At 38.0% G+C, this 15,829-nt stretch overlaps 2 protein-coding genes across 5 annotated transcripts; both read right to left on the bottom strand.

The window, feature by feature from the left end:
• Positions 1-1,542: 1,542 nt before the first annotated feature.
• LOC137710882 (RINT1-like protein MAG2) lies at positions 1,543-5,714 on the bottom strand. The gene is made up of 4 exons (XM_068450037.2): positions 5,248-5,714; positions 5,041-5,139; positions 3,800-3,903; positions 1,543-3,701 (listed from the first exon to the last, which is right to left on the bottom strand). The coding sequence occupies exons 1-4, from the start codon at positions 5,537-5,539 to the stop codon at positions 1,785-1,787; spliced, it is 2,412 nt and encodes an 803-aa protein (XP_068306138.2). The 5' UTR covers positions 5,540-5,714; the 3' UTR covers positions 1,543-1,784.
• Positions 5,715-10,119: 4,405 nt separating this feature from the next.
• Positions 10,120-15,009, bottom strand: LOC137710712 (F-box/kelch-repeat protein At1g74510). Of its 4 annotated transcripts, none has more exons than XR_015963347.1 (4): positions 14,878-15,009; positions 11,504-14,095; positions 10,802-11,016; positions 10,120-10,582 (listed from the first exon to the last, which is right to left on the bottom strand). XR_015963347.1 is itself a non-coding variant. In XM_088695428.1 (2 exons), exon 2 carries the CDS (start codon positions 14,106-14,108, stop codon positions 12,732-12,734), a length of 1,377 nt encoding a protein of 458 aa, XP_088551554.1. In that variant the 5' UTR covers positions 14,109-14,189; positions 14,878-15,009; the 3' UTR covers positions 10,120-12,731. The 4 variants fall into 4 exon arrangements, 1 of the variants encoding a protein (XP_088551554.1); XR_015963346.1 differs by having other exon boundaries at positions 11,504-14,189; XR_015963348.1 differs by having other exon boundaries at positions 11,504-14,091; positions 14,878-15,006.
• Between the last annotated feature and the right edge of the window lie 820 nt (positions 15,010-15,829).

Genomic DNA, 15,829 nt, shown 5'->3' on the forward strand with positions numbered 1-15,829 from the left:
TGATCTTAAGCATGAAGGAAAAACCCTTCACCATCACATCATGATCTTAATCATCAGTTATAGTTTCTACTTGCAGAAAATTTCCAATCGTTTCCGTTTCTGCTGCGAGTTTTGACAAGTCAATTTTATATTATATTTAATCCTATTCTTGGTTAGATTTTATATGTTTTTGGGAGAATTTTGATACTTTTTTTTTATATGTTTTGATTGTAGGTCAGTAGAATCTACTTTGCTTAAAAAAAGTGACAAAACGATGAAATCTTGGAGTGATTCCAATTGGAGCTGATTCTTTAAAGAGTGAAGATGATTGTGTCAAAATTTTAGCTCTAAATTCCACGCCGTTTGATCATGACAATTAATGAAGGCAGATGTGTAATATTGCTAGATTGACGTTTTGGGCTTGTTTGGGCCATAAGTAATTCAAGATGACGTTTTTCGAAGAAAATTTCTTTTACAAAGTTGAAGGTGACGTCCTAAGCTTTCCAATGCTACCTTGCAAGCCTAATTCGGTGCTGTTTTTTGTCAGTCAATGGGTTGACTTTAATTGCGGATCAGTTTACCAAATTATACTAGGAATGTGTTTTCTAATTATATTATTTCAAGGTATGATTCAGATTCTAGGTTTATCTGTATGTTGAGTTTGGAGCCCTAGAGAGCCAGAACGTTCTTCGAAAATAGAAAGAGAGCTTTTGGTGATCTATAACTTTGTTTTTCAAGGATGTTTTCTATCTTGTCTTAATAATATTTTTGGCATTCAATTATGATTATGTGTAACTAATTTTCTTTGCTAGAACGAGGCCACAAGCCTTAGCATGAATATGTAGTTATGCATGCTTGCTTTGAATTTTCAATCGCTGATTTTAAACTATCTATATATCTTGATGCTTGATCACCATTATGATGTGTAGAGAAGTAATTGGATGCAATTTTTGTTGGAATGTCACCCTAAAATTGGTTAATGCTTCTTGTTGTTGAAAATTGACTTAAGGCGGCTCTTACAGGTTGCATGGTTTTTCAAAGAGTTTTCACAAAACTTAATGAGTCTTGCATGTTTATATTTGATTTGAAGGTCACAAACAGATTGCAATTAGATATGCATTCCAGCTTAAATGCCACAAGTATAATATGCATTAGTAAACCTAACATTCAAAGCTTGTATGTGTTAATTCATAAGTAAATAATAGGACTAAAAAAATTGTTAATAGTCACCGCTAAACCCTACTGCTTCTCACACTTGATTTTTTTTTCTTAAAACGTTTGCATTCTTATTTTTAATATTGTTGATTTCTATACTCTTAATTATTTGCACTTGTTATTTAATCCACAATTCCAATTTTCTAATTCTTGTATTAAATAAGTAATTAACAATTGCTTTTAAACACAAGTTATTTGTACCAATCCCTGTAGAAATCTACTTTGTTTGAGCCGTTTTTACTACAACTACCGTGTTCTCTTGCAAATATTTCTATGTGATTTAACCCTGGTTTTGCAGATGATGAAAATCGTATCAAGTTCTCAAACACGTATAAAGAAAATTGTATCTGAAGTCCTCAATACACCAGATTCAACATGGCATAAACAACGATCATTCACAATATTATACAGATGTTAAGTGGATCGATATAAAATAAAATTGAATGAATTGAAAATAATCAAACGAAACTACTTTTCGAAAATAAAATGGCATACTTTCTTTTGTCTTTACTGTGTTCTGCTTCATGAAAAATGAAGGGGTCAGTCCAAGGGTTCCCAAGTCATGTACAACACGAAACACTTGGAAGCCCTCAACTCTTAAAAACTCTACTCTTCACAATCTTTTCTACCTCTGTTTCACTCAAATTCCTAATCCCATTCTCCTTCATCCATTTCTCCCCTCTTGCCAAGCTGCTTCGAAGTTTCTCTTCTTCCATCTTCAACAGCTTCAACCCTTCACTTACTTTGGGGAAAAAGCCCTCCGGCCTCAAACACCATGCCCGAAATGCCCCAAATACAACCTCCAAATCACTACCAAGCCTCTCGACGCCCATGTCAGAAAACTTCACATTGCTCATTAGAATAACGCTGAAAAACAATCGATCAATTCTAGCTGCCAAACTTCTCCACACCCCAACAAAGTCTATCCCGTTCAAATCAGTTTCTACCACTGATATTTTACCTTGCAAATAATCTAGAGCGCCAACTAAAAATCTGGATACTGTCCAACCATCCTCACTCTTTTCTTGCCATTGCCTCCTGTTCTTCATATAATCCCGACTTTGAGCCTCAAATCCCCTCAATATAACAACAGACAATTTTTCAGCCCATTCTATTCTAAACGCCTCCAACTTTACAACCTCCTCGTGAAAAATACCACTATCTAGACCTTCCACTGACTCGACATTACCACTTTGATCGCCTGCTGATATTCCAAGTTGATCACTCCGACCTGACCAAATCTCGAGGAAAAAGATGTCCTCACACCATTCCTTTAAAACAGATTCAATGTAGCGAGCGGCATTAATGGAGTTTGCAACTTTAACTAGGCCATCATCATCTGTCAAGGCAGTCAAACCTTCAGCCTCTTGGCACCTGATGAGTAAGCTCTCCAAAAAGTTTTGTATAATAGGTACCCCAGCTAATCTGAGAAATCTGGACCTCATAGAGATGCTAGGCAATGATCGACAACGATCAACCACAGATGATAGGCACCGAAGATAGGCACTACAAATTGCAGGTGCTTTGAGATCTTCAGTATCAGATAAAAGAGCTGCTCCTTGGACTTTCATAGTCCAATTTCTCTCATCACCAGCATCAGATTTCAACTTTTCTAGTATATCATTTAATTCCATCTCTGCCCATAAATCAAGCCAATCTGGTCGATCACTGAAAACTGATAGAGAGGAAACCTTTAAGAAGTTCCCGTCATCCTGAAGTGAAAGCAAGATTCCAGAATTTTCTATTAGAGACTTGATTCGTTTATCAAAAGATATCATCAAGTCAATAAGATGCAGCCAGGATATTCTAGCCTGTGACTGAGTACCCGTTACGCTATCTTCATCTGGTTGTCCAGCATACTTTGGAAATATCTCTTTCGCTAAGTATGTTGATAAGGATGATACCATTCCAGAAATCCATTCTTCTCTGCAACTGTACCCGGTTAACATTGCTTCATCAACCAGTGGTTGCAATAATTCATCCATAGAGTCAACATAATCCCTGGTGGTCTTGTAGACAAGAGCAAATATAAATTCTGGCTTATCAACCCATTTTGTGAAATGGCGTTGGGATGCCAATGATATAGGATTCACAAGCTCTTCAATCACCCAAAGTGGCTGGTGAAGAGCAAGCTCACGATTATAGCCCTCTAGTTGACGCGATTTTCTTCGTCTTTGCAACTCCTGTAGACCGCACAAGGCTAAAAAGTTTTCACAGTACTGATCTTTGAGGTCTCCTTGCATCGTGAAAAGAGGATTCAGAACTTCAGTTGATCTCCCTGTATCTGGAGTTGAGGAAGTCAAAGTGGCAAGAGGCGGTGGCCATCCCAGGGAAGTAAGAAGTGCCCGGTGATCTGCTATAGCATGGGGTCTTAAAACGGCCAGAGCTCGATCTACTCTGTGATCAACTGTTGACACAAGATGTGCCCATTGAGGGTGTGCCTTGGTAACTGAAGTTAAAACATCTTCTATCAATTTAAGAGTTTTAATAGCACCCAGACGCATTTCCTGCCAAGAGAGAAAATGAGGACTTTGCAAAATAAATAGTGATATAACAAAATTGTAATTACCAAAATATTTTGTTTTCATAAACAAAGGGTACTCACTTCTGAATTCTGTCTTGCTGAATGCTTCCATGAGTTTTTCTTCATGGTAGAAGATACAGCATCTTCAATATCACCAATCATAGTTTGAAGCTTCAACGCAGTCTCTGAAGACAAAAAATAAAGGACCAAAAAATGTGAGAAAGTTTGAAGTCGAATATTCAGAGACTATGCTTCTCAGTAGTTGGTAATGCTAGGAAAGAAAATTGTAGTACAGTCATACAAAACACGGAAGACAGAGGCCAAGCAGCAAACGAACCCAACATACAGTATGCAGGAAGTACTTCAGAAGTAAAAGGACAACTTCACATTAACGAAAAAACTCTCCCAAATGTGAAAAACAAATCTGGCTGCATGATTTTGAAGTCCAACAATTGATGTAACCAGTACTATGAAAGCACTAATATTTCCACCAATTAAGGGCCCGTTAGATAACTCTTTTGTTTTTAGTTTTCATTTGTTCTTCTAGAGATAGAGGAAACGTAAAAGGGAGAAGTGAGGAATGGAAAATAATAAAGGGAGACGGTGGGAGGTAGAAGGTAGGAATGCAGATTATACAAAAACAAAAATTTTGAAGGTCAAAACGACATGAAATTGTTTTCAACTTTTGGTTTTTACTTTTCACTTTGTGTGTCATTTCATACACATTTCCTCCACCATCATTCCTTCAAATTTCTTCATTCCTTGTTTCACCCACACACTTTTCCTTTATCTATGTCACAAATTATTGAAAACTAAAAACTAAGAACGAAATGTTGGGCCCTAAGAAATAGGATTGCACTTGTTGGAGCGTAATCACATACTATCATCTTTCAACTTAAAGTTTTTAAACGGGAACTGGGATTCTAACATTTAGTATCGAACCATTTGTAGTTTCACAAAACAAATTCAGCTTCATGGTTCTACATTAGCCATCTGTTACTGCCTAAAATAATATGTGATCACACCACATTTAGACCAGTTGAGGCCTTCACAATACATATTACACACAAGTGCATCAACACAAGCAAATAAAGCAAAATAGCAGAACTCATGAGAATCGTACAATTCACTACTCGCACAAATAATCGAAGCATCAATGTATTCAATTACACATTTCCGGTCTCTATTCAAACAAAGTGAGCTAATTGTAAAACAATATAACAAGTACAATACGAAAGTTTATAGCTTTCAGCTAAAGCTAGTTCCTTAAATTTATTAATTCATTTTTCAATTTCAGTTCCATTGTTTCGCAAGAAACACACCTGCGTATGATCGAACGGACTGGACTCTCGCCACTTCCTTGGCCAACGCCGGCAGCTCCTCTCCCAATATCTGCTCCGCCCTCTCGTTCCCCTTTCCATCTACAAACAAAAGTTATCCAAATTAGCAAGACCAGAAACGAAATTAGACACAAAAAATTGAAAATTGTAATCAGAATTGCCCAAATATCAATACCAGCACACACAAACCTGAAGTGCGAGAGCGGGTGGAGGATCCGAGACCCGCCAATCGGGCATTGATACCGCCTAAGAGGCCGTGGACTCGATCGGAGAACGAAGCGTAAGTCAGAAGCGAGGATCCGAGCCTCCGATTCAGGTCGATTAGGGTTCTATCCAGGTCACCGCACTGGGATTGGAGCTCCGACAGGAGAGTCGGAGCCCCGCTCAGATTTTCATTGGTCCGGAACTTGTCGTCGAGGAAGGAGACGATCGAGGGCGGGAGGTCGGAGGCGGGAGGGAGGGTCTGGACCGCCGAATCCATGGTCGTCTCAAACCATTCCGGTCCGGTGGTGCGAGTGGGAAATTTGAATGGGGAGCGAGGGTATTTTAGGGTTTTTAACGGGAATTTCAGCGACTGAAAGGCCGTGCTTATTTGTGCTTTTGCTTTCGTTGAGAGATTAGGGACTGAAAATTGACTCCCACCAAATACAGTTTTCAGTTACGCGGGTCAGTTCGTGGACTAAATTGTTAATGGGCTTCAAATGGGCACTATATTGGGCTTTGCTTTTGAGAAGGTTATGCTCTATTATTCGGCTGCCCAACCTTGGGGAAAGTATTGGCTTCGACATTCGGTTCATGTCACATGTCTGACCATTCTCACAAAATTTGGAATCTCTTGTGATTGGTCTTGCTCAATTCCTCGTTGATCCAACACTTTCTAAATTGATACCCATACAAAAGAATTACTCCTACTTCGTGATTGGTGCCACGTGGTTGGGCATGTAAGGCAAATCAATAAGATGTTGTCAAGAGCCGGATTAACCAAAAAGCAAAAGGTTGAGTGTGTTTGTGAGACAGTGGGTCAAAGAAGGGAAGCCCTGTAGTTAAGAATTTTTCAACCTACAGTCTTTCATTCTAGGTTGGGCTTTACTAACATTGTTAATGGACTCAAATGGGCTAACTACATTGGGGTTAGACTAAACTATAGTTGGGCTTGGTTTCGGTGGAGGCTATGTACTTATTCTTCGCATGCCTAAAATTCTTGAGCCTAATTCCTGGATGGCTTGTCCAACCCTCCTGGTGAAGAGTTGGACCTACTTGTCCCATACAACCCCACATTGATCTTCCATCATTAACTTACGTCCCTTGACACACCATAACACTTGCACTTGATTTTGTGAAAAAACATCTTACATGTGCTCAATGACGGATCTAGGAATTTTATTGGGAAGACAGTAAAAATAGCATGTGTAATGCAAGAAATTTTTAAACGGAATAGCATATAAATTGGTATTTCATCAAGCCTTCATAGGCATCATGTCATTTATCAAATCAAATTGCAGGTTTGTCAACATATGCAAATAGCTTCCTATGAGCATGTCGACTGATGTCAATGACTTTCGGCAGATGCCAACATATGCCGAGTGAGTCTATCGAAAGATGTTTATAGTTGTGCATACAAAGGTATGAGGTTAGCAATTACCATGCCCAGTTGCCATAGAGATAATTTGTCGAGCAGTTGAAGAGTAGCTCTCAAGTGCATCTCAGATTTTCAAAGAGAAGCCTCAGTTCTTTCTTGGAGAATTTCTTAGCTTAGATGGTCAGCTGACCCACCTTGTCTTAAGGTTGATCCGCCCCTGCTTGTGTTTCTCCTCGTAGATGATTATGGTCATTCCATAAATCACTTCCAAATGAGCGCTTAATCAACTGAAAAGTATCTATTTTGGTTTTTAAGAATTTATTTTTATTTTTAACCCACTTGCTTTCATTCTAGGTTTGTATGTGTTTGTCATTTTGTGTTCAAAAGTGATAGCACTAAAATAGCAATCAATTTGTATTAACAATGTTGGAGGTTTGAGGTGGTCCAAAGGCGTGGCAATTGGGAACAAGGAGCGAAAAAGAGAAGAAAAAAAAAAATCGCCGGTAGATTTGCTAAGTTGATAATCTTATTCATCATGTGTGAGGCTGTTTAATATTACATCATCTCAATTTTTAACAATATCCCAATCTTGGATTGCCTTCCTTTTTATGTATAGTACAAATACACCAACCCAACTAAATTTTGTCCAATTTTAGACTTTTACATTTTGGACCACTTGAAACATGTCAATGAAGCATGAAAGTCTAAAACACTTTCACTATAGTAGTAATGCAAACCCACAAAAATGGGTGGGGAAAGCAATGTGAACCGAAAATCCGTTTCACTTTTGGTAATGTAAGCACCTTAGACGAGACGACTCGTCCTTATGAGTGGAGAATTTTGAACACAGGATCTCAAATGTAGTAGTATTGCAGTTGTCAGTTGATCAGTAAAAGGAGTTTGTTTTTATTGTTTGATAGTTTTAAAAAGAAGTCTGATACGTTACGTGATAAAGTTGAAACTTGAAGATTGACACCTTGGAGAAGAAAATTTTTAATTGAGCCCTTTCTTTCTTGCTTTTTGAATGCCCTTTTTTGACTTGCAATTTTCAATCAATCTATTTGGCTAGCACCAAAGGAAAGGTAATGACTTCTATCCATCCTCTACGAAAGCGACAGTACAATCAACCAAATAGGTCAAATTAGTGTTCGATAGGACATGATACAACGAGACCTGCAATTCGGGTGAGTTACCACACAAGTCAATAGGTTCGAAATTCCAAATGCTTACGAGATTTTATATAAAAAATTAAGAAAACTTTAATGAAAAACTCTCGGTACTGTTCAATTTAACGAAAAATCACATTTTTACACTAAAAAGTCAATCTTGGTACTATTCACTTTACCCTTTATTTTGTCTTTATCGTTAAAACTCAAAGTTTTCAAGTCATTTTCATTAATTTTCCTAAAAATTAATCTTACAAAAGTAAAACTTCAAAACACTCCAACTAAACTACCACTTGGTCCAATCCCCCTGCATTAGAATTTCTCCTTGTCTAGGGTATATATTCTCTTTCTTTTTTCTTTTTTTTTTCTTTTAAAAATGGGACAATTGGTGGCAAGCCACGATTATTCACCCATTTTGGGGGCCGGAAAGACTCACATAAGCATTTCAGCTTTTTCCTGACCACAAATCTGGCTTCCACACCAACAACGGGTTTCAAACCCAAGTGGGCATGCATCCAATCTTCACTTATAGACATCAAATGGCCTTATTCCACTCGTAACTACTTCTACCAAGCAAGTTAGTAGTATACCCCGGCCGAATGTTGGGACAAAGAGCAATAACTGTGCTTATCCTTCTAGTAAAGAAACTAAACCTTACCTAAGAAAGCGATTCACCTACTACTGCTACTACTAGTATCAAAGAAGATCTATAAATACGCACGGCTACCTATATAACAAGTTGCTTATGACCTCTGTCTCACGACTTCAAATAGAACTTGTAGGTTCATGCCCTGAACTGAACTGAGCTACTACTGGCATAGCTGCCTAGCTACTAATAACTTAGCATCCGTCCTGCCAATATAGTAGAAAGATGACCTTTAATTTTTAATTTTAAGAAAATTTCGTAATTCGTCATTTATTACAGAATCATCAGCTCGTGGTTTAGGTATGCATTCTCCAGGTGCTGTAAAAAAGTTACTTCCTCCACATTTTCATTAATCTCAAAAAGTTGAGGTGCTGTTTTCCTTTTTTAGGTGCTTCGGAAACCTTCCAATAAATCCAAAATAGCTCCATAGAATTTGATGACATCATTAAAAGAACGTGAAAAAGGGAGGAATTTCACGGCCGCACGAGGAAAAGTAAAAAAGAAAAAGAAAGAAAGCGGTAAAAGTGGGATTTGACAGCGCGGCACAATTTTGAAGTCCAAGTTCAACGGCAGCAGACACTAAGATCAATGACGCACGTGCCCGCCACGTGAGCAACTGCAAGGGGAAGTTGATGAGGCGGGACCCACGTGCATAAACAGAGGATGCATTTTTACTGATCATTATTTAGTGTAGTGTATGCTCATCACCTTATTTATCATCATTCAATGAGTTTGAATTTTAAAATTTATGTTTATCCACTACAAAAATCTTGAAATTCAAAATCATTTAACGATGATAAATAGAATGATAAACATGCATTCCATTAAATGATGAAGAGCAAAACTGCTTCCTAAACAGAGAGGCAGAGTCAGAATTTATCGGTTCTTTCCAATGTACAATTTTGTACTTTTATTACTTTTTTAACTAATTTCTGTGGTGGATTCCTGCAGTAAAAGGACGCGCTGCCGTCTAGAGAGAAAGCCAGTACAAATAGAATAAAAAGTAATAAAATAAAATAATTAAAAAAACAGCACATTTCATACCGTTCAGTATTACGGTCTAACGATATTCTTGTCTCTTTATAAGTGAAAAATCTTAGGTTTGATTTTTGCAAAAAATGAATTTGAACTACATTATTATAGTTAGTTCATTGTGAGGCTTAGCACACTCCACACTCCTTTATTATGGATGGGTTGTCGTGTGATTCAAGTTTCAACTCAATCTCTGAATCTCTCGTTTTCACCCTCTTAATTCAAATAATATTTTTACGATGATGTTAGGAAAACCTAATTTTTAAATTAAATTTGCAAACTAAATGATATGGTTATTAGTGATTGAATTATTACTTGAACGTCGATTAATGTGCATATTCTCTATTAGTGACACATCATTTAATTTAAAATTTTAATCTCCATAACATTACCTATCTTTTTATATTATAAAAACCCATAAAACGTCAGAAAATTTTATTAAGCTCCAATGCAGCTTAGGATTTAACCCTTAAAATTAAAAACCCTAATGTGTGTACAATACTTTGGAGCATGCTAGAGAAGAAAAAAAAAATGATATATACACCATTTTTATCCTGTTCAATAATCTCTGTTATTTTTGTTGATTTATTTAATTTAACGACTGAAAATAAAGATGAATGTGTAAAAGATTAAAAGGATGTGAAAATCAGCTCCCATTAGAAAATCCCTTCAAAATCATTGATATCAAATTTAGCAGTAGGTGACCAAGAATCTTTAGTCGTCAGGTGACCAAGAGAATGAAACTTTTTTTCTCTCCCTTTGATCTCCGTTTCTCTTTCATTCTGCACTATCGTACGAGACATTTCGGTACAAACATTCGTACAAGGCACAAGACACAAGGAGGGATGAACCGAAACGAGACCAAAATTCATGGGTTTGGGGTGTTTTGTGTGTGCGATCAGAAAAATCTGAATCGACAGATCTAAGAATAAAAGGACCAAGTCCTTAGAAGTAAACTGAAATAACAGATACGATATTTCAACTTCTTTTTTTCTTCCCTAAACAAACAGAGAAACAGAGTGCCAAAATTCCCAAAAAGCCTCCAAACCCTTTCTTCGATCGGCATTTTATTCACCAACGAGAAGGGAAAGAAAAAAGACCCTGTAAACACGAAGAAACATCGGTCACAAAATCCGTTCCCCCGAGTCACAAAAACCCGGTTTCATACATAAGAGTTTTTAAGGAGCAACTGTCATAGCTAAAGAACACATGTCTAAGAGATATATGCATCTGTTATAGCTGAAGAACACTTGTCTAAGAAAGGATATGTATCTGTCAATGCCTGTGATGTATGAGTTAATAGCAACGAAGGTCGCTTACCGCGGCATTCCTGGAAACGTTCATGAAACATTGCGGACACCTTATCAGCAAATTTCAATGCAGAAGCGGTTGCTTGCTTCAGCTCTTACTCAATTTGTGTTTCTGAATTTATGATTTCAGAACCGTCACTTTTATTGTGTACATTCGTTGAATCGAGCAACATCTTCAATTGCGAAAACAGAAGAGAAATCCAAGCATCCTACTCATTTCCTTGTCTTCAAGTTCATGAAGGAAAGAAGTTTAAAACTTTACCAAATCGATGCAAAAACCATATATGTTGTCACAATTGCATAAAAGCTAATTCACGGAAGCAATATGTCATCATCTTTCAAAAAACTAAAAAGAACCGGAAAAAAAAAGCCCTAAATATACACTGATGCAGTGGCATACGGCTCAAATGCGAAACCTAAGAGCCTACGACTAACTTGATAACACAAGATAAATGACTTTCACATTGATTACAATACAGCGAACGTTAACCAACAGTAATGAAGTCCTCGTAAAGGGTTATAAGTGGCAAATAACGGGCGCGACAAGAAAATAGGCATGCTTAATATGACAATGAAATCAACATAGAGTTCGATATGGTAAGCACTGAAATGACTGTAAGATGCAAAGCAGAAACATTCAGAAAACAAAAGGAAAATTTAAAGAACAAAATCACACGACAAGAAAGAGGAAAACCTGATGCACAAGTCTCACCTGTGGTTGAAAAACTATCCACCTTGATCTGAGCTCGTAGCATAACAAATCAACTGTAAATTTCACCATGCAGTTGCTTTCAAGATCAAGTTCTCTGAGAATGACAGGCATCTATAAGGCTTAAAAATCATTATTTCTGCTTCAGGAATACCATGAGGCTTGAAACTATTGCAAGGATTTCATTAGATGCACGCTCAATGAGCAAAGGCATCGTCAATGGAGTCCTACATTCACTTTGGCTCATGGCGATTCCAACTTGATAAACCACATCCAAAAGATGGATTCAGCTCAAACTTGTAATGACCAACCATATTTACTAGATAATATATATATTTGCATCCAACCATACTGTTCTGTTTAAGTATCTCTCCACGTCGTTCATATAATTTGATCAGCATTTTAAGGCTAATCATCTTTGTCAAGAAAAATATACAAAAAAGTTACTTTCTGGACAAATATATACAAGCCTACCGAAGTTTTCCACAAAGAATTCAACTTTAGCAATAAAACTGAGCAGCCAAAGTGTTATAAACATTTAAACTTCACAATTTCCGTTACAGAAAAGAAAGAAAGAAAGAAAGAAAGAAATCGAGTTCACAAGAAAAAGAAGAGGGGAAATTCAAATTAAAGTTCTTCATACCGATCGAAAAAAGTTCCTACCACCTACATTATAGTTTAGGGTCCATTCAGATTGTGCAACAGCAGTGAATGAAAACGCATGTAGAAGGAACATAAAAATGTAAATCTATAACATAAACGGAAGTCATTCTTTTTCTGTCCTCCAACATGGGAGGGGAAAAGAGACTTTGGAAATATAAGCTTAAGAAACAAAGGAAACGAAAAACTTGAACCATTACAAAATTCTGCAATGTTTCAATAAAACTTATGAAAATAGTCATGAAAACCTAAAACATTTACCAGTACTTCAGTTTATTCACCTTTTCCTGTTCTACATGATGCCAAGCTTTCTGAAAACTTTCAAAGTTACCAAAGGGAAAAAAAGGACGCGACACGATAAAGTTTAAAAGATAAAAAAGGAAAATAACTCTCCAGGCCTCCTTCTGTGAATGTATCTATGACTCTATATAAAAACCTGAATTTCCCCAAAAAGGAGGGCTGAGATTAGCCAGGAGCTGGAATCCCATCTCCTTGAAAAGTGAAGATTGCAAATTCCACCCAGGATTCCATGCAGCACACATGGTGTCACTGAAACCGGACACCTCAGCCCTCAGCATCCCATCACCGCACAATTATACACAAAGCTGCCAGAAGGTTTTCTGGCGAGTAGGTTCCACTGTGGCGGGCCTCCATCAGGGACCCAAGAATTAAGTTCAATTGTCCCTCCGCCTAAGGCCCTCGGTCCACCTATTACAATTAACCGATCTCCACACGCCCTAAATGCTATTCCCCAACCATTCATCGAGGATGCACGCTCGGGCAAACTCCCAACAGTGATCCACATGTTCCTCTCCTTATCATATCTCCTCACCTCCTGTTCTGCATAATCTGCAGCATACAATATGTTATTTACAACTGCCAGAAGAGGAGGTGCTGCAGCTGCAGCAGGTGCCTCAGCCGCCCCAGCATTTCTTCCCGGAAACATGTTGGGTATCTCGGTCCAAGTCCCCTTCTCCAAATCGTACACCTCTCCACACGTAAGTTGCTTTTGATCGCCCACTCCTATCCCACCAATGACATAGAACTTCCCATCCATAAATACCCCAGAACACATTTTTCTAGGTTTATTCATGCTAGGAAGAGTCAGCCAAGTTCCTGTTTCAGAATTATAAAGTTCGGCAGAGTTCAAGATGGTGCCACGTGGATCGCAACCACCCGCGAGAATTGCAATTTCCCCACGGCTTGCAGAACCGAACAAGCATCTAGGTGTATTCATCTCAGTGCCGGATGACCACGTGTTGGTCAAAATGCTGTATCTATAAACGACATGGGACGTTATTTCCTTTCCAAAAACAAGAAGTTCGGTACCAACAGCCAACGACTCCTTGTCTGAACACATGAAACATTCGTTTGACGCCATTCTAGGCAAATGCATCCAACGCCGGAGATCTGGATCAAATGCCTCCCATTCGAGGAGGTTGCAAGAGAAGTAAACCCAATGTTCGACAACGCCCATTTTCCGCCTCAGTGTGTACAGCTCCCCACTCCGAATTAAAGAGCGGAAGTTTGTATTCAGCGAGGCAATAGAGCCATAATCAGACCTCGAGCAGCGAAGGAGACAGTTGATTGAAATATCCCGTCCAAGTTGGTGGATCAGTGAACTTGAATCAGAATTGCCACCTCCCTGATGCTCATCATCTGACTGGTCCTTGGCAGGGGAAAGACCATTCAGATCCATAACCACGTCCCCACCCAGAACAGCATCTGAGAGCTTGCATGCCTTCCTCAATGTGATTTCATCACTGTCTTCAAAGGGGCGCTTATTATTTGAGAGCTCCATAACACGGTGAGTATTGTAAATCCATTTGCTCTCTTGCTCACAAGAGCTGGGCAGCTCCCTTGACACAAGATAGGAAGGACCTTCCAACATCTTGTTGGAATTCTCCAACTTGACCGGCTGCGAAGAAACCCTTCCTTTGGTATCCATCAAAACAAAATCAGTGATGAGTATACAAAACGAAATTCATACGCCTTAATTACTCCCCAAAACCAACAATGAGCGAGGTATCTGCCAAACACAGATAATCCTCGAATTAAATCATAATCCCACAAATAACGATTTAACAAATTAAAAAACAAACAACATAACAGATAAATCAAAATTCCATTACTTATATAACAAGTTCATGTGTGGGGGGTGCTAATACAAATCCTAGAAAAACCGCCCGAAATCCGAATTTTCCATAAAGAGAACCACATGCAACAATGCATTTCGGATCAAGGGCATATCCATATCTATCAAACAATCCTCACTCATCTATTTCAATTAAAACAGCAGAAAATTCAAGTAAGAAATAAAAAACCTGCATGCACAAATCCAATCCGTTTCCATAGATACAATTTACCCAATTCAGATCTCAGGGTTCGGATTCCAACATAGAAAAACCCCAAAAAATAGAAAAACGAGAACACAATCAATTGAAAACCCATTAATCCACACCCCACCCTGCAATCAAAACGTTAATGCAGCAGCTAAATCCCAACACAAAGAACGGTTCTTTCACAAAAACAAATTCACAGAGAGATCCATTTCAAATTTCCCATCAATATCTAAGAACCCATTTGCACTTTTCATTTTCTAATCACCCGGAATTCATCAAATCATGCAGCTCCTCCCCACAAAACAGCAAAAACCATGGCAAAAAAAATGAACAGAAAGCTTCAGAAAAACCAGAACAAAGAGCAAAAAAGCTTACGAATTTGATGAGAAGACGACGGTGCGGTTCTGCCCCAGCTCTTCTTCCTCTTCTCCTCTCCTCCTCGTCCTCTCTCTAGCTCAAGATTCTCTCTCTCCTTTGCTTCTGGTTATATTCGCTGTGTGGGAGAGTAATGTATTAAATAATACACATATATAAAAGGAGTAAGAAAATAATTTTTAATTCAATTTCTTTTATTTTATTTTTCTTTTACAGAAAAGAAAAGAGGGTCTTGTGGGACCCCCAACGGGTCATAGAGTCGCCGGTTTGGGATTGCGGCCAAGAGGTACCGAAGCCGCTAACGACCGTTTCTGCACGTGTTAGAAACTGGGGAGGGCTTCTGGCGCCAGCCCCCTCCCCGTGTGGGCCCCCACCGAGTAATTAAACAGGCTCACTCTTCGTTGTAAGCGCTTTCAGTGAGTAGAGAGAGATTTTTTAATCTACTGGAATACGGTTCAGTATATTGAGTATTATAATATTAAGTGGTTGGATAATTAAAGAAAAAAATTTAAACCAATTATATTATGAGGTGTAGCAGGTTGTGTTTTCGGCATACTAAAAAAAATTTCGGTGATTGGAAATGGTGGTTTTTTGTGAAATTATTTATTTTTTTATTTTTTTATTTTTTTCTTTTTTCTGGATTTCTGCTTTTGCATGCATCCCTCGGTTTTTTTTGCTTCCTTCGTTTTGTTTTGGTTTGCAGATATCATCATATTTATGGAGGTTTTGTTTGGATTTGATTTTGAATGAGTTTGGATTCCTTACGGATGAGCATCGGTTACATTTTCTGAAAAAGATAAAAAAAGGATAATTTCCATGCCATGCAAGAAAGACGAAATACTCGGTTTTCAATCCTCACGAAATTCTAAATTCTAAATTAGTACGATCATCAAATATAATTTACTTAATTATCAGAATGGCTCGCGGAAATGAAAAAGTATTTAAGGGAAAC

The sequence above is a fragment of the Pyrus communis genome, chromosome 6, assembly GCF_041283825.1.
Source record: "Pyrus communis isolate YQ-2024b chromosome 6, ASM4128382v1, whole genome shotgun sequence".
NCBI classification, from domain to species: domain Eukaryota; kingdom Viridiplantae; phylum Streptophyta; class Magnoliopsida; order Rosales; family Rosaceae; genus Pyrus; species Pyrus communis.

Coding starts and splice junctions, on each gene's coding strand:
- LOC137710882 (XM_068450037.2), bottom strand. CDS start 5,539: ATGGATTCGGCGGTCCAGACCCTCCCTCCCGCCTCCGACCTCCCGCCC. Junction 5,140..5,247: donor CACCCGCTCTCGCACTTCAG/GTTTGTGTGTGC, acceptor TTTTGTTTGTAG/ATGGAAAGGGGAACGAGAGG. Junction 3,702..3,799: donor CAGCAAGACAGAATTCAGAA/GTGAGTACCCTT, acceptor CTCTCTTGGCAG/GAAATGCGTCTGGGTGCTAT.
- LOC137710712 (XM_088695428.1), bottom strand. CDS start 14,108: ATGGATACCAAAGGAAGGGTTTCTTCGCAGCCGGTCAAGTTGGAGAAT.